Source organism: Maylandia zebra, linkage group LG5, assembly GCF_041146795.1.
Source record: "Maylandia zebra isolate NMK-2024a linkage group LG5, Mzebra_GT3a, whole genome shotgun sequence".
NCBI lineage: Eukaryota > Metazoa > Chordata > Actinopteri > Cichliformes > Cichlidae > Maylandia > Maylandia zebra.
The window spans coordinates 6637307-6663446 of NC_135171.1; the positions used below are offsets into that span (position 1 = coordinate 6637307).

At 42.1% G+C, this 26140-nt stretch overlaps 1 protein-coding gene across 2 annotated transcripts; it reads right to left on the bottom strand.

Moving 5' to 3' along the window:
• Positions 1 to 6372: 6372 nt before the first annotated feature.
• znf831 (zinc finger protein 831) lies at positions 6373 to 25403 on the bottom strand. 2 transcript variants are annotated; one of them, XM_004559846.3, is made up of 4 exons: positions 24775 to 25403; positions 18911 to 23180; positions 16390 to 16661; positions 6373 to 9488 (listed from the first exon to the last, which is right to left on the bottom strand). In XM_004559846.3, the coding sequence occupies exons 2-4, from the start codon at positions 23130 to 23132 to the stop codon at positions 8640 to 8642; spliced, it is 5343 nt and encodes a 1780-aa protein (XP_004559903.1). In that variant the 5' UTR covers positions 23133 to 23180; positions 24775 to 25403; the 3' UTR covers positions 6373 to 8639. The 2 variants fall into 2 exon arrangements, with proteins under 2 accessions (XP_004559903.1, XP_076739775.1); XM_076883660.1 differs by lacking the exon at positions 24775 to 25403 and having other exon boundaries at positions 18911 to 24739.
• Between the last annotated feature and the right edge of the window lie 737 nt (positions 25404 to 26140).

A 26140-nucleotide genomic window follows, 5' to 3' on the forward strand; every position in this document is an offset into this window, starting at 1 on the left:
ATCTGTCAAGTTTTAATCTTTGATTTCTGTTGATCATGTCTTGATGCATTCTCAATCATCCAGGTAAGTAAACTTCCTGTTAAATCCAGAATTGAATTCAAAATCCTGCTCCTCATATACAAGGTCTTAAATAATCAGGCCCCATCTGATCTTAATGACCTTGTAGTACCATATCACCCTATTAGAGCACTTCGCTCTCGCTCTGCAGGCCTACTTGTTGTTCCTAGAGTATTTAAAAGTAGAATGGGAGGCAGAGCCTTCAGTTTTCAGGCCCCTCTTCTGTGGAACCAGCTTCCAGTTTGGATTCAGGAGACAGACACTATCTCTACTTTCAAGTTTAGGCTTAAAACTTTCCTTTTTGCTAAAGCATATAGTTAGGGCTGGACCAGGTGACCCTGAATCCTCCCTTAGTTATGCTGCAATAGACGTAGGCTGCCGGGGATTCCCATGATGCATTGAGTTTTTCCTTTTCAGTCACCTTTCTCACTCACTATGTATTAACAGACCTCTCTGCATTGAATCATATCTGTTATTAACCTCTGTCTCTCTTCCACAGCATGTCTTCCTCCTGTCTTCCTTCTCTCACCCCAACCAATCACAGCAGATGGCCCCGCCCCTCCCTGAGCCTGGTTCTGCCGGAGGTTTCTTCCTGTTAAAAGGGAGTTTTTCCTTCCCACTGTCGCCAAAGTGCTGCTCATAGGGGGTCATATGATTGTTGGGTTTTTCTCTGTATGTATTATTGTAGGGTCTACCTTACAATATAAAGCGCCTTAAGGCAACTGTTGTCGTGATTTGTTACTGGAAGTAACAAGAAAAAACAAATTTTAAGTGAATACTGTATATCCAGAATATCACTCTGAAACATGTATTTCTCTAGACATTGCTGTGAATCTGCAAAGAGGACACATTTTAATCAAAAGTTCCTGAAAAAAGTGTTTGATGATAATAAAAAATGTCTTTTTTCTAAATAAAGCACAAACACTTGATTATACAGTGTTTGTGCTTCTCTCCCTTCCCCTTCTTCCACCAACAGCCCACATCCCCCTACACCCACAACGCGAAAATAAACGCAAAAACTCCAGGAATGAAGGTAAAACAGTTTAGGAGGTTGGCCCAAGGGTAAAACAAAGCAGAAGGACAGTTTGGGTGGCCAATTACGAAGTGGTGCAAAGCCAAGCAATAGCTGAGGGGGCCGGCCCGAGGCCAGAGCAAAACTGAGAGACTGGAGACTTTGGTAACACGGGACATGTTGGCTCAGGCTTCACAGACCGCACTGGACCTTGTGGATTGGACACTCTCTCATAACTCTAGCAAGACACAGGAACCAAATGTGTGACTCACAGATGGGCTTGAAGTTAAACGCAACAAACTAAACATTAACTAAGAAGTACGCGAAGAGCATGAAACAATAAAAACAGAAACACACAAATCAGGTAAACAGGCACACCAACAAAAAGCAAAGGAGAGACAAAACTTTAAATACACTGAGGGCTAATAAGGGGGTTGAGACACAGCTGGGAAAAACAAGGTACAGACGAATCAATGGAAATAAGATGAAGGAAGTCAAACTGAAAACAGATACAAGAGACAAAGGCCTCCTAAAACAAAACAGTAAGTCACATAACATGGAAATAACTTACATAGAGTAACAATTATGAGAAAGAAAAGGTTTTCACAATAAAATAAACACAAGGAAACAACATAACTACAGCACAAACAAAAAACCCATTTCTAAAATATCAACAAGTCGAATCCTTATGGAAATAAACAGAACATCGTAGATAGTGGCTTTGCCTCTTGGTGTCGTTCAGCCACATAACAAAGCTGGTTAGGTTTAGAAAGATCAGAGTCTGGGATCAGTTGGAAGACCTGTGATGAGATAGTTAGAAAAAACAATATATGAAAGTAATGAGAAAGTGGCCACTTTCATGAGTAAATCATATAAGTTTTTACTATTTCTTTTCCATATGAGAAGACACTGAACAATCATCATTACGGTCAACGTGAAATAAATGTTGGATCAGTGTTAACAAACTGATGAAACCTGGGACTGGTTAATAACCAAGAGTGCAAAAGTGATTAACGTTAGAGTTCATGTTGATTGACAACATCTTTGTCCTAAAATAGTTTCAGCTATCGTTTGCTATCTGTCATGCTCCCTGTGCCTCCCCGGCCAGCCCAGTGTGGCCACAAGTGTTTGTTGTTTTACTCTCTGTCTGCTCCCCTCGCCTTGCTCTCTCTCTCCTACCTGTCTGCCTGGGCGGAGCTCTGATTGGGCTCCCGCCCTTGGCCCATGCACCTGCAGCTGATGTCCGGTGATTTGCAGCTCTTCTTAAGGCAGGGGCTCTGAGCTACTCGTCGCTGGAATATTGAGTAACTCTCGTTAGCGTTGCCTGGCTTCATTGCGATTCTGTTGTTCCCGTGCTTGCCTTTGACTTACCCTCGTCTGTGTAAATAGGTTTACCTGGATCAGCCCTTTTGTGACCCCTGGACCCCGTGAGTGTGAGTGGGCTGCTTGTGTGGAGACTGTTTGGACAAGGAGCGGAGCAAGTGCGAAGAAGTGTGTTTCCCCAGCCTATTGATCCCCGGGACCCTGGTGTTTCCCCCCCCTTCACGTGTACATAGCGCACCAGTGTGATTAATAAAGTATTGTTGAACCGTGCTTTCTCAGTCTGCGCCTGAGTCCGTTCCACCACCGTGACACCATCTGGGTTTATTTTTTTTATCAGCACAACAATGTAAACACAGTGTCAGCACAACTATGCCAAGTTCAAAGATGAGTTACAGATCAGTGTGGTGGTGACAATGAGTTCTTAGTCCACACCCTTGGAGTGTGACCCAAATACTTTTATGGAAGATAGCTTCAAGTAAAAATGATGTTATCACAATGTTCATTTACATTTTTAACAAATTAAAATTAAAACACAAGTACCTGCAGGTGGTGAGACTAACATGTTATTTTAACTGTATAAAAGCGCACAAAAAGGACAATTACACAGTTATCTACGGTGTTGTTTTGTTTACAAGTTCATTTTTAAGCATTACAGCTGTCATCAGTTTGCAGTTATTATGAAACCCATAAATCAATACAAAATTTAATGTTAATATCAGTAATCAACCTACGCAGATGATGATTTAGTTTAATTAGACTCAACCCTTCTGTTGTTCTGTTTTTTATTTACAGACCTGCTGACAGAAGCTGTCATAACCGTAATCTGTGCCAAACATCACATGATTAGCGTCCAAGTCTGGAAACATCTGTGTGTCAGTATAAGGTCACACTCACAGCGCCACGTAGTGACTTGGCGATACACATTTGATGTACATGACATTTCATTTGACATATAAGTACTGTGTCTTCTTTGACGCAGCCTAGAGGAAGTAATAAGGAACTATTATACTATATATACTATACAGGGAGTGCAGAATTATTAGGCAAGTTGTATTTTTGAGGAATAATGTTATTATTGAACAACAACCATGTTCTCAATGAACCCAAAAAACTCATTAATATCAAAGCTGAATGTTTTTGGAAGTAGTTTTTAGTTTGTTTTTAGTTTTAGCTATTTTAGGGGGATATCTGTGTGTGCAGATGACTATTACTGTGCATAATTATTAGGCAACTTAACAAAAAACAAATATATACCCATTTCAATGATTTATTTTTACCAGTGAAACCAATATAACATCTCCACATTCACAAATATACATTTCTGACATTCAAAAACAAAAGAAAAACAAATCAGCGACCAATATAGCCACCTTTCTTTGCAAGGACACTCAAAAGCCTGCCATCCATGGATTCTGTCAGTGTTTTGATCTGTTCACCATCAACATTGCGTGCAGCAGCAACCACAGCCTCCCAGACACTGTTCAGAGAGGTGTACTGTTTTCCCTCCTTGTAAATCTCACATTTGATGATGGACCACAGGTTCTCAATGGGGTTCAGATCAGGTGAACAAGGAGGCCATGTCATTAGTTTTTCTTCTTTTATACCCTTTCTTGCCAGCCACGCTGTGGAGTACTTGGACGCGTGTGATGGAGCATTGTCCTGCATGAAAATCATGTTTTTCTTGAAGGATGCAGACTTCTTCCTGTGCCACTGCTTGAAGAAGGTGTCTTCCAGAAACTGGCAGTAGGACTGGGAGTTGAGCTTGACTCCATCCTCAACCTGAAAAGGCCCCACAAGCTCATCTTTGATGATACCAGCCCAAACCAGTACTCCACCTCCACCTTGCCGGCGTCTGAGTCGGACTGGAGCTCTCTGCCCTTTACCAATCCAGCCACGGGCCCATCCATCTGGCCCATCAAGACTCACTCTCATTTCATCAGTCCATAAAACCTTAGAAAAACCAGTCTTGAGATATTTCTTGGCCCAGTCTTGACGTTTCAGCTTGTGTGTCTTGTTCAGTGGTGGTCGTCTTTCAGCCTTTCTTACCTTGGCCATGTCTCTGAGTATTGCACACCTTGTGCTTTTGGGCACTCCAGTGATGTTGCAGCTCTGAAATATGGCCAAACTGGTGGCAAGTGGCATCTTGGCAGCTGCACGCTTGACTTTTCTCAGTTCATGGGCAGTTATTTTGCGCCTTGGTTTTTCCACACGCTTCTTGCGACCCTGTTGACTATTTTGAATGAAACGCTTGATTGTTCGATGATCACGCTTCAGAAGCTTTGCAATTTTGAGACTGCTGCATCCCTCTGCAAGATATCTCACTATTTTTGACTTTTCTGAGCCTGTCAAGTCCTTCTTTTGACCCATTTTGCCAAAGGAAAGGACGTTGCCTAATAATTATGCACACCTGATATAGGGTGTTGATGTCATTAGACCACACCCCTTCTCATTACAGAGATGCACATCACCTAATATGCTTAATTGGTAGTAGGCTTTCGAGCCTATTCAGCTTGGAGTAAGACAACATGCATGAAGAGGATGATGTGGACAAAATACTCATTTGCCTAATAATTCTGCACTCCCTGTATATGTCCAACAGTCTGATTAGTCCCTCAGCTGCAGCATGCAGCACATCTCAACGGATTGAAAGGTGCAAGGCCCCTATAATTACTGCTCGTATTTTTAATTGCTATTATTATTATTGCTGCAGTATGAAATGTCACATTTCAAAAGCAGCAATGTTAATGCATGATTAGCACACCTTCCAGATGTGTAGCCAGTCTATTATTTTAGTTAAAGACACTCTGATGAACAAGCTAAACAATTTTTTAAAATTATTAATTGAAATGTATCATATTTATTTATTGTTTATTTGTACAGTTTAACTGTCAACAGCCATCTTAACAGTTAGCTAAATTATTTTTCAATCTTCCACTGCAGAAGTTCCCATTTCTTATTGTACTCAAAGAAATTCAAAGTAGAGATCTGAGAATGCCCTTCTGGTTAAGGTGTTGAATGATGTCGTAGATAAGCAGGAACGTCCATGGTAGACTTCAGAACTCAACTGACAAGCAGCAGCTCTAACAAATGATTTATGGTGAGATTGTGATGGTGTGTGACAACTCACATTAGTGAGGAGCTGAAAACGACTGATTGTGGTTCAGTGTAATATTCACTGTGTCTTTGTTGACTGTAACTAAACAATAACTAAAAATTAAGAAATAATTCACGAGGTTATCTTTCTCACCTCATGCACCCTGAGATCATACTGCTTTAAGCAAGCTTCAGCTTCTGTTAATGTTTTGTTAGAATATGTTTCATGCTCGTTGCCCTGCTTCTTACACAGGTTTACTTGTGCAGCTCCATCGGTAAAGTGTCCTATGTGCTATCTGTGCCGTTACTGGATCAGCATTAGTGTTGAAATGGCTGGTGCCGATTGTGCATTAAAAAAGAAGCCTGACCAATCTTTCATAAGGGGGACCATTTACATGAACAAAATAGCTGCATGACTGAGGGACGGGGAAGATGCAAAAAGCACAACACAGCATCTTTAAATCAGTTCGTCTTTGGATGGTGGATCAGTTTTGAATCACAGTTTTTGTTTAATTTGCTACCATGCTGTTTCACATTTTTCTGACTGCGATAGTTGCCAAGAACCGAAGTGTTTACAGCTGTCTGCAACACTTGAATTATAGGACAATCATGATTTATTGGGAAAAAATAAAAGTGAGTGACATTACATTATTACCTCTGGAACTAGAAGTTTCCAAGAAAGAAGACTGCTGATATGCTGGATGCATAAACTAGCAACTGTTAACATGAATTAACAAGCTAATACATGAAGATTTAATTTGATAATAATGTGCTAACACGTGTGTCTGAGTGTGACAGTTATATGCTCGATATAATTACAAAGAAAAAAATGACTGGCCTGATGCAGCTCAGGCTAGAGAGAGCACGCAGTGAAAACAGGAGAAGTATTTGGGGTAAAGTTTCATTTACTTTTTTCAAATAATTGAAATCATCAAACAATATGCAAATAATTGGAGATGAAACAAGAATATAAAATTAGAAAATGAAAACACATTGAGAAATCTGCTTGAAACACGAACAAGGATAGCTTTCCTTTGTGTCAAACCAAACAGGAAACACAACTGAACACAAGGTTCCCTCCGTCAGGTGCAAAAGGGGGTTTTTATTATTAACGGGCTGACGAGTGACAAGCGAGTCAGCGTGCAGCCGAGTGCAGATTTATCTACAAAAATGTTACACACATGCACACTTCCTGTCCCAGGTGCCTTATTGTAGATGCTGATTCATTACAAAACCCAGACTAGGAAAAGGGTCACGGCCCTGCAGCCAGTGTCTGTTTTACCTGGGTGAGCTGATTGACAGCAGAGATCAACTTAATAGATACTTGGCAGCATGTGTACATGATTCACACAAGCAGGTGTTGTCTGGGAAAGTTACAAAGTGCAATTTATCAGAGAGAGTCATTGTGGGAAGGTAGACACTAATTATGGCAAAGTTTGTTTGTGTGTCTGTGTATATGTGCATGTGTGAGAGAGCAGAATGGAAGTCGCACAACATTTCTCAGAGGCAGAAGAAAACTCAGTGGCTGGGTTAAGCAAACTGAGTGATAGTTGAGAACTTTCAACTATCGAGTGGCATTAGCAATGACAGCGCTAGGTTCGACTGTACTGGTACAGTGTACCCCCGAGAGGCAGACAAAATGGTTTTGGTCATTTTAATTAGCTTTGGTGTTTTGGTGTACTTAAGCCTGGGTTTGAAGTCTTGCAACTTAATAAATGATTAATGTTGTTTGCAAAAGCATTTTTAGTTATTAATGTATCCACCTACAGCAACTTCTTGTATCAGAAAATGTCTTGTTATTGCTACTAATTTGTCTTTCTGTAAAAAACATCACGTGCACAACAATGATGTAACAATTGTCATAATTGTCACACAATGGTGCAGTGGTTAACAATGTTGCATCACAACAAGAAGGTCCTGGATTAAATCCACTGGCCAGCTGGTGCCTTTCTATGTGGAGTTTGCTTTCATGGTTACTCTGGCTTCCTCTGACAGGCCAAAGACGTGCATCTTAGGTTAACTGGTAATTCTGAATTGGCTGTAGGTGTGGATGTGAATGCTGGTCTCTGTGTGTTATTCCTGTGATAGCCTGATGACCTTTCCACGGATTACCCTACCTCTTGGCCTATCACAACTCACACAGACTCCAGTTTCCCACCATCAGGAACCAGATAAGTGGTTAAGAAAATGCAAGGTTGTGTATTGGCAGTTCCAAATACTATGGAAATATTTTTGGACTTTAAACAGGTCAGACTTTCACTGAGCTTGAAAAAATGTTCCAGCAGCTATGACAGAGCTCAGGAGCTCAAACTGAGGGCAGATGCTACAAAAGAGCTGATTTAACTGTAAAAAGTGTTTCTAATAGCTCACCTGTCTGAGGTGAGGAAAATAATTGTCATACGAGTGAACATGAGTGCAATGGACACTTTGGGGATTCCTATGTGGAGGGTTTGAAGCTGAGGCAACAAAACACATTAAGGACCAATTACATTCATGCAAGTCTAATGAATAACCTCTTATAGTATGACCTGCACCTCAGGTTTGTTTGAGTGCTGGAAAAGCCAGAAGCTCAGAGTTCACTCTCTGTGCAAAAAGAAAGCCTTACTGTGAAGAAGAGAGTTTGAAGCTTCGTCTTGTTTGTTGCGTTTGAACACTCCCCTACTTTTATATCAACTGTAAGATTTCCAAGCAAGCCTGGAGGCCTGTTAATGGCATTGCAGGCTTGCAAGCATGTCGCTACATGTGTTCTGCTGTTGGCAGAGTGGGAAAGAGGAGGAAGAACTCCAGTTATTCTAGACTGTCAGTGTTTTCACATGAATCAACGATGACTATCTCAGTTGTTACTCTGTATTCATAAAGTGACAACAAAGCTAAACACAAATCTGTGCTATTGCGCCATATGTTAGATACTGTGATTGAACTTCCTGTTCAGTCAAATTAAGAGAGTGGTACAAAATTACAGGACTGTAGCATTACTTTACCTTGATGTATGGCCCCATATTGAAATATCGTGACTTTTAATTAAACAAAGCTCTGCCACTGAGTTAACCCAGTCACTGACATTACTTCTGCCTCCTGAGCAACTTAACCTCTGAACAAATATCTACAGCAAATAAAATTAAAATAATAGACTCTATGTATGCTTTACTGTCTGTTAAAGTTCAATGATAAGCTTTCCTTCATCGTCACTGCTGCTCGTGTCTTCTGTATACTCCTGGCAGCTCTGCACAGGCCTCACTCCACTGTTCAGACACTCAGCAGACTGGTAGCCATGAAGTGGGCCAGCCAAGTAAAAAGAATGATATTTGCTGGTAATGTCAGCTCTTCCAGAGTCACTGGCTGTAGTGTCATGCTTCTCGTCAGCGTATAGAAATGGCTTGCATGGAGACCCAGTATCGTGATACATCTTTGATGGTTGGATGTCTCCTCTAGCTCCAGTAACAACTCTACAGGCTTGAGAAACTTGATCGGCATGTGTGGAGGGTAATGTCCCAACATTAGAGTTTTGGTGACCTGTTAAGTTGAACTTCTTACAGCTGCTTATTGTTGTGCTGCTGTTACCTGCAGTGCTATTTCCTTGTTGAATGGTCAGACTGACGCTGGTTTGCTTTTGGTCTGGGACTGAGAAAGTTTGTTGAATAGTGGGCTCAGTTCTTGAAAAAATATGTTGTGTTTGTGATAACTGAGCTCCTGCACTGATATGTCGACTTGAATTGAATTCAGGTAAGACCTGTGTTGGTTGGTTATGAGTGACACCGCTTTGCCAGTTGTGTTGCGAGTGATACGAGTGGTTAATTTCCAGAGGGAGTTTTGGAGAAGTGAAAAGGGTCGTCTGAATGCTGCACGCAGGTATGTTGAGATTACTCGATGTATTCAACGCTTGCTGACAGCTCAGTTGGGGGTATTCAGACATTCCTGAGTGCATCTGGGAAACATGCTGAAGGTGTTCCTCGGGTGGCCAAGGGTTTTTAAAAGAATCATTCTTGACCTTTTGATCTTCTTCCTTTTAATGAGAGAAAAATATGAGGAGTGTTATTACCACTATACCATCAAAACAATGGAATCATTTTATAGCCACTGAACCCTCTCATTATCTTTCTGGATTACCCAAATACTGCATAGACCTCATGCATACTCACCCCTCAAAGACAGCAGTTTGAGTCATCAGTCAGACTACAAAAGCACAATATAAGTGCTGGTTCAATTCCAAGAGTTCTTTTGTTCAGCACAGCCTACCCAAATGTATTTATTCATTTTAACCACTTCAGTCAACTGACCACAACTTATAACACATTCAGAAATTTAAAAACATGTCTATATACACATGATTTTTTTTTAATTATTTAATAAAATACAGGAATATAACTTCAATTAATTTTGATTCTGTAGCTCATAACATTTATTCAAACTTCAAAATTTATTCAAACTTGGACAGAGAAGCATGTACATAAACAACTACCATGGTCATGCACACACACAACTGTTGTAAAATGATCTTACAGGAAAATCCAGTTGTCGACATGGGCTAGTCTAGTATCCTGCCAGTGTATTAAGTATTTACAGCAATTTTTAGTTTCAATTTTTATGACCCAGCAGTGTTTGGATATTGATCTTCTCTGGATATACCACCCCCATTACCATTATCACTCAAACCACTGAGCTTGTAGTGGTACTGCCGCAGTAATCCCAGGAACACTTGGGTATAAAAATAAAGAATGCATATAGAGAACGCTCCACCCAACTGAGGTGCAGTAGGGTGTTGTGAGTGAGAGGTCCTGGATGAATAAGTACAACATGATGGCCATAACTGGACAAACAAAGGCCAAGATGGCAATGCCAAGAACCAGTTAACATCACAAAGGCAGACATACAATGAAGAGGTGGACAGCGCTAGGATCTGACACGATCCATTCTGGCTGAACACGCTAACAGCACTCTATGATTACCTGGCAGCACAAATAAATGGGCTGATAACAGCAAGTACTCATCCAGACTGGCTAACATGGGCCAGAACAATTCTGATCACATAGGATCAACACAAGACACCATCAAACTACGGACAGATTAACTTCCTCTGCACAACATGGAAGCTCCTCTCAGGCATCATAACAACCAACCGGAGTGCGCACATGGGTGAGTGCATAAGCATAGCTCAGAAGGGCATTGGAAATAACACCAGAGAGTCAAAGCACCAACTACCGGTGGATAGAGCTGCACACCAGAACTTTAAGACCAGCAGACCAACCTGAGCACCACATGGACTGACTAGAAGAAAGTCTTTAACTCAATGCTCCGAACATGGATACTGGACGTGGCTAATAGTGCACTGAAAACATTCATTGGGAACTCAGTGGGATTGTGGAACACTAGAGAGGCCAGCTCCAAGACAGTCGCACAAGTCATCACCAAGTGCAGAATATACCCACGCGATGGAGAGTCTGTACTGCTGTTCAGGATATGGATCGACCCCCTGAACCAGTTCCTCACTACCAGTGGATACAGATATAGATTCAGGAGTGGACCGACCATCAGCCACATCCTGTCCCTGCTGGATATCAAGCTGTATGCCAGGCACAAGCAACACATCAACTGACTGATCCACCTCACCAAGATTTACAGCAAGGACATAGACATGTCATTGTGATTGGATAAGTGTGGCCAAATGGTTGCAAAAAGAGGAAAGATCTAGACTGAATGTCAGAAGGTAGAATAGCCAAGATACAGGAAAGCTACAAGTACCTGGGTATTCCACAGACCAATAAGAATCATGGCGAACGTGTCTGTGAAGGTTCTCAGTCATCCAGGTCATCATAGTCTAAGGAGCTTGGAAAGAGAAGTGCCTGGACTTCTTCAAGTTTCCTTGAAGACGTTTCACGTCTCATCCGAGAAGCTTCTTCAGTTCTAAGAGCAATTGGTGGAGAGTCCCAGATTTACACCAGCCGACTTAGCACCCACTCACATCCTGGGCTATTTGACCTCAGTAAGTCACATGTTGGGCTAGGTTTCACAATGGGTTCACTTGGGGACACTCCCATAGGGAAGAAGCTTTTCGGATTCAAGGTGAAATGTCTTGAAGGAAGCTTAAAGAATTCCAGATGCTTTTCTTTCCAAGCTCCTTAGACCATGGCAAACATGCAAAAAGGGCAGCCACAGCCAAATTCCTCCAGAAGGCAAGGGGGATGCTGAGAAGCCATCAATACATACACCCTCCTGGTCATCAGATATCTAGCTGGAATAATAAGCTAGCCAAAAGACGACACTGATAATTCATAAATCCCCAACACCCTTTGCACCACATGCTGGACATGCAGCTGTAACACTTTCTGGAACATCTGTATCAACATTACTGCACTCAACATTCACTGATACCAACACACTTTGATTTGTAATTGTATTGCCTGGAGCCAACTTAATACAAATGAGGAGTGAACAACCTAATTGCTAAAGAATACCGTGCATTGCTTTTTACATAGACAAGGAATGTGAAGTGAGATGACTGTCGTTGTGATTCGACCCTGTACAAATACATTTGAACTGAAACTTAATTGAATGAAAATGGTGGATCTTGTTGACATTTTGCATAAAGGTTGATGTGACCCACTTCTAAATACTATTGAATTTGATAGAGACCTGCTGTGACAAAGACTCTTCTTTATAATAAGACTTGAAGTTCGAAATCCAGAAGAAGTATTACTGCCATAAAAATCTCTTGTAATTGCTGTCAGCTGCCTAATTCTAGTATTAACATACTGCGGAATTGAATTTATTGCTGTTGCTTCAAGTGCAAATGCCCCATAAATTCTCACAAAATATTTGCCCCTGTGTGTGGCTTGGTAGTATACACTTTTTTGTTCAGTATATTTATAAATCTTTTTTTTCTTGCACCACTCTCTTCTGTGTTGTGACACATCTTGGGAGGTTTTATATTTATGGTGCTGCAAATATTTCATAAGAATGAAAGAACACAAATTCTGGCTTGGCTGTTGTGCTTTGTTTGGTAAATGTGTTAAAAAATGAAAAACAATCATGTGATGTAACAACCCAGTGTGCCTCAAACCTGCTTTTATATGATCCCCAAATAAGGACGGCCTTATTGCACCAGGGATTTGTGGCAAACTTTAGTAGATAAAGAATAAATTAAAATGGTAAAAAGTATTGCAAAAGACTGCTGGATTGGAAAGGATTGTGCACAGTGTGAGTGTTTTTAGTGTGTAGATTTGGGAGGTGACTTTGTTTTGAGAGGGTTTATATTCAAACAGCAGAGGAAGAATCACCTACCTCACGCTCTTTGGTAAAATAAGAATACAGCAATAATAAGTAAATAAATAAGTATCCAAAATAATGTTTGGTACAGTACAAGAACAAGCTTTGTTCATGTGTCTGAGTCAATGTGGGAAAGGCTGTTTGCCTTTGCAGATTACCCACATATATATAACCAGTGTTGGTCAAGTTACTTGAAAAAAGTAATCAGTAACTAATTACCGATTACTCCCCCCAAAAGTAATCCCGTTACTTTACTGATTACTTATTTTCAAGAGTAATTAATTACTTAGTTACTTAGTTACTTTTTAAAAACACGATTTACAACCTGAAGAGGTGATAAAGCGATAGATCTTTCAGCCCAATTCTACTTTTTCTGCATAATCCCTCATACAAAATGCAATCAAATGGAAAAGTCTCTTTTTAAAACTTGTTTTATTAGTTTTAATCTTTTAACTTTATGCATCAAGCAAAATTGTAATTATATGCAACATTCACTGACTGGAAGAAATTAGTTTAACATTTAAACCTATTTTCTGCACATTCCAGCACATAAAATAAAATATTTTTTGTGTTTACACTCAGTCTTTCAAATAGATGCAAGTAAAACACAGCAGAACATAAATAAAGTCAAAGACTCAGCGGTCCTTTTGCTCTATTTTCACCTGTAAAGCAGGAGTTGGGTAGGCGGAGGTTTACCCTGGTGCAGGTGTGCCGCGGTCAGTGGAAGAATCCGCGAGTTTCTCTGTGAGTTTCCCAACATGTCGTTGCCCACTCGGAGCTTGCTCGGAAGTTTAGGGGTTTTTTTCGCTGTAAAAAGAAGTTTTCTTCCCACGCACAATGCTAATGGACACTAATGTTTTTGTCACTTTTTATGGAATCAAACTCAAAGTAAGGTCAGTACTTCCACGCTTTAAACGCTGCACGCTCATACTCTCTCCCACAATCGATATGTGATCCACTGTTGATCTGCACACAGCTGTTGTCACTAACGGCGCACTCGCTTACGTCACTGTCGTGAGACATTCTCGCAAAAAATCACGGTTTTAGTAACGCAGTAACGCAGCGTTCCTACGGGAAAGTAACGGTAATCTAATTACCGTTTTTGCAATAGTAATCCCTTACTTTACTCGTTACCTGAAAAAAGTAATCAGATTACAATAACGCGTTACAAGTAACGCGTTACTGCCCATCTCTGTATATAACAATGGTGAACTGTCGTATTAAACATTAAATAATGAGGTCACACAAATAGGAGCACTGTTAGTGAAGTTACTCGAAAAAAGTAATTAGTTACTAAATACTGGTTACTTCTCCAAAAAGTAATTCCGTTACTTTACGGATTACTTATTTTCAAAAGCAAGTAATTACTTAGTTACTTTTTTAAAACTTGATACACAAACTGAATAAGTAATAAAGCAGCAGACCTTTCAGCCCAATTCTATTTTTTTCTGCATAATCCATCATATAAAACTGAATCAAATGAAAAAGTCTGTTTTTAAAACTTGTTTTATTAGTTTTAATCTTTTAACTTCATGCGCATTGCATCAACAAAAAATTTAATTATATGCAAGAAGAAATTCTTTAACATTTAAACCTATTTCCTGCAGATTCCAGCTTATAAAATAAAATAAAGTTCTGTGTTTACACTCTTTCAAATAGATGCAAGTAAAACACAGCAAAAAATAAATAAAAGATTCAGCAGCACTGAGTCCTGTCGCTCTTAAATCTATTTTCACCTGTTTAGCAAGAGTGGGGCGGGTGGAGGTTTGCCCGGTGCCACAGCGTTCATGTCAGTGGGAGGATCCGGGGGTTTCTCAGTGAATGTCACATTCCCGTGGCAGCGTGCTCGGTGCTCGCTCAGACTTGAAGTTTAAGTTTTCACTGTAGAAAGAAGTTTTCTTCCCACGCAGAGTGAACAGCAGACACTAATGTTTTTGGCACTTTTTACAGACTCAAACTTAAAGTAATGTGAGTACTTCCAAGCTTTAAACGCTGCATGGTCGTACTCTCTCCTGCACACCATATTATCCATCGTTGATCTGCACACGTCTGTTGCTGCCACGGACGTCGCACGCTCGTACGTCATTGTCATGAGACACTCTTGCCAAAAAAATCACGGTTTAGTAACGTAGCGTGCTTATGGGAAAGTAACAGTAATCTAATTACTTTTTTTTGCAATAGTAACCCCTTACTTTACTTGTTACTTGAAAAACATTACAGTAACGCGTTACTGCACATGTGTGTATGTAAATCTTATAAACTAAAAACATCCCATTTCTATTATGTCAGTGACAACATTCCTTACATGGTCTTCTTCATCATTTATCCTCACAAAGAAAAGCAGTGATACAACAACAAATTTTAAAACAGCCCATCTTGAAATATTAGAGAAGCCAGCTCCATGAGCCTTTAACCACTGCCCCTGTCTGAGGAAGTAACAAGGCTACTGCAGAAGTGCAGCCTCAGCAGCTGATGGATTTAGAACCAGCTCTACAGTGGCTGAGGAGGCGATAGAACAGGTATGATAAACTGATTATATCATTATCAGTGCTATGATTTATCAATATTGTACCTACCCTATAAGAGTTTTGCATAGACTAATGTAATGAGACTAATAATCCAAGTCATGGTGTTTTCATTATTCTGTCTAAAGGGACTAAAACCAGTGTAGCTAAAGCCAGAGAGATGAGCTCCTGGGGATACGTTTAGTTAACCTCTTACCTCAACGGTTCTAGCATTAGGCTTTTGTTTTAGCCACGTGTTAAACAGGACATGTTTGAAGAATAAGACTCTGTATTTAAATAAAGTCTGATGATTTGTTTTGGAATTTCTGCAATTCCAGATTTTTCAGCCGGGTGTTCCAAACAGACTGAGGGTCTCTAAAACTAAATCCTAATCCTGACTCTACATTTGAAATGAGAGATGTTAAGAGCTTAATAACCTTGCAGCAAAGTGCAAATTAGAGAGAATACAGTGGGGTCAACTCCAGGACTGTTAAATTCTGATTTGATCCTTGTCATCTTATTTTCCTAACTCATTGTGCATGCTGGTGACGGCTGGAGAGAAAGGTTAGTGATAGTTGTGCTGTTTACCATCTCTAACTGTAACTTCCTGCTTCCTCTCTCTGTCTTGTGTTACGTGGTTTTATACTTTTATGTTTTTCATTTTTCTATTTTCCAGCTTGGCTTTTTTACTAAGAGCTTGAATTAATTAACTAATCCAATAAAACTGACTCAACTTTAGAAGTCTAAACATTCAAATTCTCCTGAGTTTGAGTTTGATAGTTTTTATTTCCTTTGCAGATACAAGTCTTTTATATGTAAACTCTTAAACATTCAGTTCCCAAAATGCAGGTCATCAGGTACGTTTTTTAGAAGCAAGAGTACGGTACATTTCAATAACCTCTCATGCATTTATTAGCGTGAGAGGTTATTATTTATTATTTATTAGCGTTTCATTTTCGGAAAACTGTAAATTTTATATAAAACTTGGATGTTGGGGGTTAAGCGGCTCTGAGGCTTTGCTTTTGTTGTGTTGTAATTGTTCTTGTAAATCAGCATGTGTGTTGTAAACACTAAGACCACATGAAAAAAAGAACTGTATAGTAAACACGGATCCTGATTAGATGCACTCTCTCTCACCTCTGCCTTTGATAAAACTGTGGATCTGCAGTCTGACTCGGCCCACAGTCCTGGAGCTTTGTCTGCTTTGATTCCTCTGTTCTCCTCCTCCTCTCCCGTCACCCCACTGTCACCTCGCTCTCCCAGACATTGGTGGTTTTTCTCTTCAGCCCCTTGGCTCTGCTTCTGCTTCCAGTCTGTACTGTCTGGCTGCCCGGGAGTCCTTACATGTTCCTGCATCTGCAGCTCCTTCTGGGCTGCACACCTCGCCAGGGAGGCTCCCTCCATAAGCCCTCCAGGAAGAAAAACAAATGAAAAAGCAGTTGTTTTCTTTAGGAACTGAATCCACAGTTTTACTGCTTATCAGTCATTCTGCATTTTTTTTCAAGCAGTAGTCAGCCACACATGAACACTGAAGCGGATTGCGTTCACTGTAATTCTTCATATTATTCATGCTGGTTGTTGAAAGAAGCTTTTACTCTGATCTTCCTTCTGGTAGGTATTTAAGTTTATCTGGAGCACACATGAGGCTTCAGATGGGTCGGTTAGACAAAGTATGTATCTACAGTGGTGAGGCAGTAAACAACAGTGGGATTTTATACTAAAGAGGCAAGAATTTTGGAGGATAACAACATGAGTCTGCTACAGCCTGAGTTACATCAGGATAAACTTTGAATGGGATACTGCTTGGAACGATTTGTTCCCTTTTACTTATACTACACAAGAAATGCACAACAAAACATTCTCAAACATTCTTCTTCGACACGTCAGAAGGAACCTAATTTGCAGATACTGTTCTGGCTGCATGCGAATCAGCCACATTAACAGCACTGCAAAAACTCAAAATCTTACCAAGTATATTTGTCTTATTTCTAGTCAAAATTATCTCATTACACTTAAAATAAGACACAATCAGCTACAGGGCAACATTTCAGTAAGCTAAAGGAACTTGTTGGAACAAGTGAAAAATCTCTAGTTTTTCTCTAGTTTCAAGATTCACTGTCTTGAAACAAGTTCCTTTAGCTTACTGAAATGTTGCCCTGTAGCTGATTGTGTCTTATTTTAAGTGTAATGAGATAATTTTGACTAGAAATAAGACAAATATACTTGGTAAGATTTTGAGTTTTTGCAGTGAGATTTTTTATTAAAAAACAACTTTTATATAAAACCAGGTGAACATAAAGGGGGAGAGGAAGGGTTACAGCAAGTGAAAGCTGGTTCATAAGGGCACCTGAGATTTTACGATGTGAGAAGAAGCATAAATGTGGAAACCAAAGCTCTTTATTCCAGCTAAGTAAAAGCAATAAAACAAGAATTCACTGGGCGATAAAAAGATATTTTTCCAGTGGGCGTGCCCATTCTTGTGCCACACACAGATAAATGTGCACATCTGTTATATGCATTTGAGGATATGACTACAATTGAAATGAAAATGTTTTTAACCTGGCAAGCTCTGTGGTCCACAGCTACCTTTTTTATCAGTGCCACTAGCCTGGTAGAGATGATAACAAACTACAAGAAAATCCTATTAGCGGTAAACAGATGCAGACAGCTACCATGTGTCTGAACCTCTGTGTCAGCGATACAGGACAGGTACAAACCCCTTTACCCAGGAGGCAGTAGCTGGAGGTCAATGAGTGGCAGGCATTTTGTTTATCCTCTGCTCTCTGGGGTGACCTTTAACCCTGTAGCTGTCTGAAATCCCTCAGTCCTTTCATTTAAAAAGCGTGAAAGTATGTGATCAATGCTGCGATGGTGATCAAATGACACTTTCAAACACTGTGGGACACACACGAGTTCTGCATGAAAGCCTGAGAACAGCCCACACGTCACAGCGGAAAAGGACAAAGATGATCAAAAACTGAAGCCATATCGAGTTCTGCTACAGAAACATTTCCAGATGAAACTCCACTGGATTGTTTTCCCTACAATTCAAATCCCTGCTCGCCTAAACATTTGATTCCCAGTAAGTTGTAGGTTTGGGTAATTGTGCGAGCACAGACCAGAGCTCCATATTGCAAATCTGTGAATCTTTAGTGCCACCTAGTGTTGAAAGAGAAAAAATGCAAAAACTGCAATAAAGCATGCGTATGTTCTAGTATTTGTATTTCACCGTATCAGTTCACCTTGTTTTAAAACAATTTGTCAGTTTAAGACTATGTATGACGATACATAACAGAAGGAAGTGGAATATTTTAACAGAATCTTAATTAAATATGACTGTCAAATAAAAGATACTAGTTATACTGTATCCTAATGCCAGATGTTTATCATTTGCTGAGTGTATGTCTGTCAGCTAACCTATATTTTGAATTTAATATTGACTGACATGTCAGTGTCAGCACATTACTTTAAGTTGACTTTAAAGAGATAGGGACAGGTGCAGTTTGGGGACAGCAGGCACTCCTTTCTCATTCCATGTTGTATTTAAATCCACTGTACTGCAGTACGGAGCCAAAAATGATGTCATATTCTTAAACTGCACTGTAGGAAGCAATAATAACATATATGTTACGTAATACATTTAAATAGTGAATTGTACCTGCTGTCTGGCTCTGAATACTTGCACACACAGATGTGTTGTCTTTGCATCTGTCCACCTGGATGTTCGAGGACGCTGAAGCAAAGTGAGTCGGTCTTTTTTCTGAGTGGCGTGAGCTGATTACATCCTGTGATCCATGAGGGGTGATTTCCAATAAAGTTTTGGAATCACCTACAGATCCGACTCTGTCACATCCCATGTTTGTATCTTTGGATGGATTCAAAGTCTCAGATATTGTGGGCTCCACTTGATTACTGCAGTAGATGGATGCTTGTGGGTTTGGCTGTCCCACAGCTTTGCTTTTATTGACAGAAAGTGAAGAGACCGACCCAGAATGTTTATCAGAGCATGCAGGAGAGGGAGAATGGCTGCAGTGCTCTCCACTTTCTAACCTGCTTCCTTTGTATTCGGAGGCCTTGCCCTTAGTTTTCATTATGCTGACATTACATGAGTCGCCCTGATTATTAAGCTTATGTTGGCCTTCTTTGCACAGCAGTTCACTTTTCAAGTTATTGTGATTTTCTGTGCTGGAACAGGGAGAGCTCCTGCTGAGCTTGTGTTGGCCAGAGAGAGCTTGCAAGACGGTTGCACCTTGGCTGACCCTCCGGTCCAGCAAAACCTGCTCCTCAGCACAGCGGTTCAGAGAGAGAGTCTGTTCCTCCACTGAAGTTTGTCGTCTTCCTGACTTTACACCTCCAAGCAGAGCAGAAGTTGACATTACATCACCCGCAGTGCTCTGAGTCTCTGTGACCATGTTTACATGACTGTTTTTGTGTGGGTGTAGTGGCGGAGGGAGAGATTCAGCTGATGCTGCAGCCTGAGTGGAAGTGCTTTGCTGAGCCAGGTGGGAACTTGGCTCTGCTTTCCCAAATTGCAAAGGCACAGAAGTCATTATTCTCTCAGTGGTAAGTGCAGGGAAAGACTCATTTTTGTCCATTTGTTGTCTGGGTTGTGCACTCTCTTTTGCCTCACTGTTGCTTTCAGCAGCAAAAGAGCCCAGAGTTTTGCTTTGGACACCTTCTAAGGTCCCACCTTCAGCGTCCTGTCTCTGGGAGACACTGGTACCCGATAGACGCTCTATCTGGGGTTCGATGAGGGCTAACTGCTCATCAGATATGATCTGGAGGCAGATCTGGAGGTCTGCTGTGTGCACATGGAACACGTTCTGAGCAGCTGGCTGTACCTGGTCAAACGGTACAATGTGACAAGGCACCACGGGGGTGTTTGTGCTAACGTGTGGTACGCTAACAGGATTCAGCAGGTTTGATTGTGCTGAGAGTTGTATGTGAGAGAGTGGAGGGTTAGACTGATCATATGACGCAGCTTTAACGGCAGTGGCAGATGTCTGACTGCTCGCTGTGGTTACGGTAAGTGTAGAAACAGCAGGTGCAACAGGTCTGGGTTGCTGTGCAGACGTCGTACATTTCGAAGGCTGGATCAAAGTGCTGCATAATCCTGCCTGATAATCTTGCAGGCAGCTTGTGGTTATTGTGGTTGCTGCAAATTGTTTGTGCACTACAGCTACGCTGCCTGGCAAATTCTGACTGAGTCGTGATGTTGCAGCATGACAAACTGTTGAGACAAGCTGGTCCTGCGCGGAGCTGAAAGCATTCGTCTTCTTAAGATCACAAGTTAGCCCCAGCTGTGAAGCTGTGGGGTCTTTGCAGTTCTTTACACTCGTTGTGACCGAGGTCACGCTGCGCTCGATGTGAGGAGATGACAGAACTGAGGTGAAAGTGTGGGCTTCAGTTCCTGGTGGTTTATCCACAACTTGTGGTGAAAAAGTTAAATCAGGTTCAGCAACATTGGGTAACTTGAGTTGGTACTTGGGCAGGAAGCTGTTCTTTGCAGCAGGGGGACTAGAAGCAGTTGCTGAGGTGCTAACAGAGGTTGTGTTTGCATTGATTATGCCCGACTTGAATAGAGGCCCTTTGAGCGGAGTATGTTGTGGATTGTTTTTAAGATTGATGTAAGAGAGGTTCGCTTCCTGCTGAGTGACAGAGGGTGTGGGATGAGCAAGCATTGTGTTTGGGTCAGTCTCCATCTGCAGAGGGCAAATTATTTTGTCATCAGTTCTCAGCTTTTTCCTGTCTGAAGGAATATGGGCTCCGCACAGCTGCGATGTGGAAACACTATGTTTTTTGTCTTCGTTCATCAGTCTCCCAGCTTCTGGTCTGTTCACACAGTCTGTTTTGTGACTAACCAGTGAGCCGATAGAAGGTAATGGCAGTACTGACAAAGACAGATTCCTCCTGAGTGGAGCTTTGAGAGCGAGGCATGATGAATTAAGCGAGTTAGTTTGTAGATTAAAATCCACAGCAGGGACAAAGGAGAGATTGGCAGGAGGGCCAACTGTGGTACCGTTGCTTGTCGAACCTGTTGTCGTTACTGCCAGCGGTGCCCTTTTCTGCAGACCCTGAACAGGCTCATGCTCAGGGTTTGCTGAACATTTCCTGCCTTTGATAACACTGTTATCGCTACTTTTCTCAGCATTGTATAGCTTTTTAAATGTTCCACCCCCGTACATGTACCACTTGTTGTAGGCGAACTTCTGCGCTTTCTTCCTCCGGAACTTTCTGTTGCTCGGTTCTCCACAAATGTCACCGCCATCCCCGTCACAACTGAGGCTGCTGCTCCACGCCTCCTCCACAGATGAATTCCTGATGAGACCGTCTGTTGCGTGGTTGCAGTCTACGGCTGTCTGCCGGACCAGTGGGCGGTGGGTGGATGATTGCTGGTTCGCAGGCTTGATCGTGAAACCTGTTGGGTTGATCTGGCCAGAGCTTCCCCTTCGGACTAGCGTTACATAATCCCTCTGATTGGAGGAGGTTGGGCTGCTTCTCTCGGGCTGCAGGAGGGTGACACTGAAGGGGAGGGAATTGCTGCGAGTCAAGGGGGCATGGTCCATGGTGGAGGAGCGCTGAGTGGGCACAGAGCTGTAAATCCCTGGCTTCTTGTTTCTTTGTGACAAAACATTCTGAGTCTGACCTAATTTCATGTCAAAGTGAAACGAATCCTTGTACGTGTATGGCATGGGAAGGTCGATGCTTCCCTGCTTTGATAAAACGGTCTTGCGTGGCCTCACGTTCTCCAGCTGTTTGTCCTCCACAACAGCTGTATTGTCTGATATCAGCTTAGATATGCGCTCCTCTAGGGCCTTCTGCTCCTGCTCCCTGGCAGAGTCTTTGGACTCCTGTCTGCCGTGATCTGATTCTGTAGGTGTGCGCCTGGTGGCGGGTTCTTCAAGATGCTCTTTGGTGGATTCTGCGACTGAATCCATACTGTGATCGAGCAAAACACTGCCAGGGCTTGGATAGTGGTCACTAGTCTCGCTGAAGCCAGAGTCTGTGCTCTCGTGACTCTGCGATTTCCCTCTTGACACTGAGCTTTCCCACTGTTTGGAAAACAGCGTGGCCTCTTGTCTCTGAAGGGGAAGGTGTCTACTAACACTCGGTGGAAGCTTTTCACTTTCCTTTATTACCGTTTCGCTTCCATTTGGTTTTGAGTTTTGAACTGTGAGGCTCAGCTCGTTGTCTTCCTGCACACAGCGCTGTGTCTTCACAGAGCAGACCTTTGGAGTACTGGCTGGACCGGTGCTTTCAGCAGCAGATAGTGAGGAGTCCTTCTCTGTGCTGCCTGGCTCTTCGACGCATTCCTCCAGAGACAAACTGGAAGTGCAAGTCTCTCTTGAGCCAGACATGCTGTCTAAGCTGCTCTGCTCTGACTCCAGTGAAAGGCGTGCATGTGCCTGGGTACGTCTGTGTTTGTAGAGGTTGCTCTGAGTCTTAAATGAAACTCCACAAGTGGTGCAGGGGTAGGGCCGCTCCCCCGTGTGGCAGCGCAGATGCTTCTCCAGCACGCTGGGCTTCATGCAGTCCCGTCCGCAGTGAGGACACACGTGCTTTCCTGCAGACTTGGGTTTGGCTGCGGGAGCAGCAGCTGCCAGGCTCAATCCCGGCTGAGACTGCAACCCACCAGCAATATGGAGCGTGAGGATGGGAAATGTCTCCTTGGTGTAGAGCGGCGGCATGCCCAGATGGAGTGTGGCTGCTTCTGGAGCAGCTGCAGGCGGCTGAGGGTAAGGCTGCGCGGGCAGCGCAGGTACTGTGTGGATGTAAACAGCCGTCAGGGGAGCCTGGACATCCATCCTTTTCTCTGCCTGCGCTGTGACGGAGCTGATGTGCACTGGAGCACTCGCCAATCCTGGCTTGCCAGTCTCCATGGTAACACTGCTGCTGTCGTGATGTACCAGTGGCAGGTCTCTAATTACCTGTAAGATAAGAACAGTTTGCATTAGACCTCAGTTTGCGTTAGATTAAAAGGGGGCAGGAATTTTGCTACAGCTCACTTAAAGAGGAAAATGTGATTACTCTTGGAGTATGTTTTGTTCTTTAACTGGTGACCAGCCCCAAGAAATGAGCACAGTACTGATGACAGATATGCAATACTCTCCAGGACAGATGGCTAATAAAGCAATTAATCCAGTCTGGATTTTGCCTGATAAAAATCCAGGGAGATGTGTTTTGCAATGTAAAAGAAAAATGAAAACACACTTGGTTCTGAGTAATATCATTGTGATAATGAGCAATAATATCCACAGTGGGAGCAAAGGCATTTCAAGCTCTCCTTTTTCATTTCAGTGGCAGGTTAAGATGTGCACTGCGTGTGGAAATGTTAGTCGAAACCGTGGAGAGAAATGTGCACATACGCGCATGTAGTGTCACAGTGGTGTGTGTCTGTGTGTGTGTGTGTTGGGGCGGGCTTTTATCTCGCCAAATCAAGTATGTCTGCTGGCATTAGCTGTGTCACCAGTCTGCATCAATTATAAGGCAAACCTTTGATGTTCAGAGTATCATGTGGCAGCGTTCGGTCCTGACTGACTGTCATATTGGTGCAATAATCAGATCAAATCAAATCAAAGGGGAGCTGTGCATTAGAGTGAGAAAATTTCATTTCCTGTTGCTGTGATGGTGATTTTGCATAATTCACCCACAGAAGTACAGTTGGCACTCGACACGTTCGTTTGTTGGTTGTACAGCATGAGCACGCCCACGTCAGAGACTTTTTCTGGTGCTGTGAACTGAGGAAAGTTGGTCTCTGCTCACATTCGGCTGAGTGAGCGAAGAGCCCCTTGTGAGTGTGTCTTACTTTTACAACATTATTCATGGAGCTCGACCCTCCTGCTGTAATGTGCTTTCACTTCCTTACCGTTATGTAAATATGTCATATGGTGCACATGCTGCAACTTCATGTAGGAAGAGAAATGAAGGGAGCTTTCATCCTATAAGCACGCTTAGTCTAAGTGAGAGATAAAGGTTAGGGTTTAGTGAGCATCCACCTTTCTCATATCTGGAACACCAAGTGGAAAAGCTTGCAACAGCCGACTTAAAACTTGAAGAGTAACAACTTGTAATTTTTGGATATTTCCGTATTTATTATGATGTGTCAAAAAAAAATTAAATTCCAGCCCTAACCCTGGATGGGTTGTTACTGACCAAATGGTTGTTAAGAGGTTAAAGATGTGCGAGTTAGTTTTAAGAAGAAGTTGCGCTGTGCTGAAACACCAGCCTGTGCTTGCACTAAGAACAAAACATCACAAAAATCTCTCGACATGGGGACATAAAGAAGACGTATTAAATGTGTCTGTGGAAAGTGAAAATGTCATTTCCAGTTATGGATGTGACTTTATAAAATGAAAGTTTGAAAAGAGGAAATATCTGACAGTGCTGCCAGCCATCACAGTGTTTAGGTAAGAACAGCACTGCCAGAAACCAGAACTTAGTGTGTTTAACTAGGTCAAAACTCAGGCGCAACAATTGAGAGAAGAAAAAACAGCAGAAGACAATAAAGCAGAAGTCACTTACCGTCTCGCTTTGCACTCCAGTCACTGATAGTTATCCAGTCTAAACAGCCGTTCACAGTGAACCGGCCCATCCTCTGTGTACCTGCTCCTTTCGTGTTGCTCTGCCATCTAGCACCTCTCCAATCTGATCTTCTCTCACGGCTCTTTGACATGAACTGTTTCTTGTCACGAGGAAGCGGAAGAAATGCAAATGAGAGAGAAGATGCACTCTGAAAGTGGTGAGGCAGAGAGGAGGGGAGTGAGGGAAGGAGAAGGGCTGGCTGGGTGTGTGTGTGTGTGACTGTCAAACAAAGACTTCCGGAGGACAAGTTGAAAACATAGATTATACAGAAAGAGATCAGCGGGAGTGAATGAGCGGTGAGGCCCTAAGCACAGATGGAAGGATACGAGGCTAACACAGTTGGACAGAAAAAAAAAAGTGAAAGCAACGGGCTAGGACAGAGGAAGTGCAGTGACAAAGGCAAGCTTACCTTCAGCGGCTGACTTTACCGTCAACAGTTTGAGGCAGTACCTGACTCCTGGTTCACTTATATGATCGCTGCCCCCCACCTACTTCCTCCCACACATCGTATTTCATACACCCACATACACAAGCGTGCAGCAAAGCTAATGTTGATGTGGCTGCTTGGCTGCACATGTGCTGCTCTCACTCTCTCAAGCATAGAACAAATGGATGAGTTGTGAGAGGTTGGAGTGAATTTCCCTCCTCCAACAACAGCCCCCGTCAGACAGCATGTATTATTGTGCAGAAGTACATGAGTTCACATGCACGTGCTTGTAAAGCAATGTTCGTTTATCCCATTTGGACTCACATAGGTTTGCTCCATATATTGTTACTGGTTTGCTGAGACTGACTGCATATTAAGAGACAGATTGTTGACTGTATTGATCTGTTTCAGACAGAAAATAGTGAGGACAAGGAGTTATTTTTGGCAGTAGCTCTCCTTAGCTTGAACCAGAGTACACTGGCAAAGATAGAATGTGGTGAGTTTGTTCTCAAACAATGCAGTGGAAAACAAGGAGAAATATCTAATGGTGAAATTTCTACCATCGTTAAAGACTCAGACAACAAGCAACACATTAGATCATAGCTCTTTTCCTGTGGCTACACACCTACCCTTCAAATTCCCACATGTGTATGGAAGACTAACAATGCCAAAAGTATGACTCAACGCATGCATCCTTAATTTCTATTATTTTTCATTTGAGATGCATCACTTTTATACATTTATTTATTTATATTTATTTCTGCATTTCGAATAATTAATTTCAGGGTTGGTGACAAAATGCAAAATGCAGGTGGCTTCACACTACTGTACCTATGCTAACAGCAAGAAAATGTCGTTACCATAGCTACGGCACCAGAT

Coding starts and splice junctions, on each gene's coding strand:
- znf831 (XM_076883660.1), bottom strand. CDS start 23,204: ATGCAAACTGTTCTTATCTTACAGGTAATTAGAGACCTGCCACTGGTA. Junction 16,662..18,910: donor TATTCAGAGCCAGACAGCAG/GTACAATTCACT, acceptor TTCTTCCTGGAG/GGCTTATGGAGGGAGCCTCC. Junction 9,489..16,389: donor CAGTTTTATCAAAGGCAGAG/GTGAGAGAGAGT, acceptor TCTCATTAAAAG/GAAGAAGATCAAAAGGTCAA.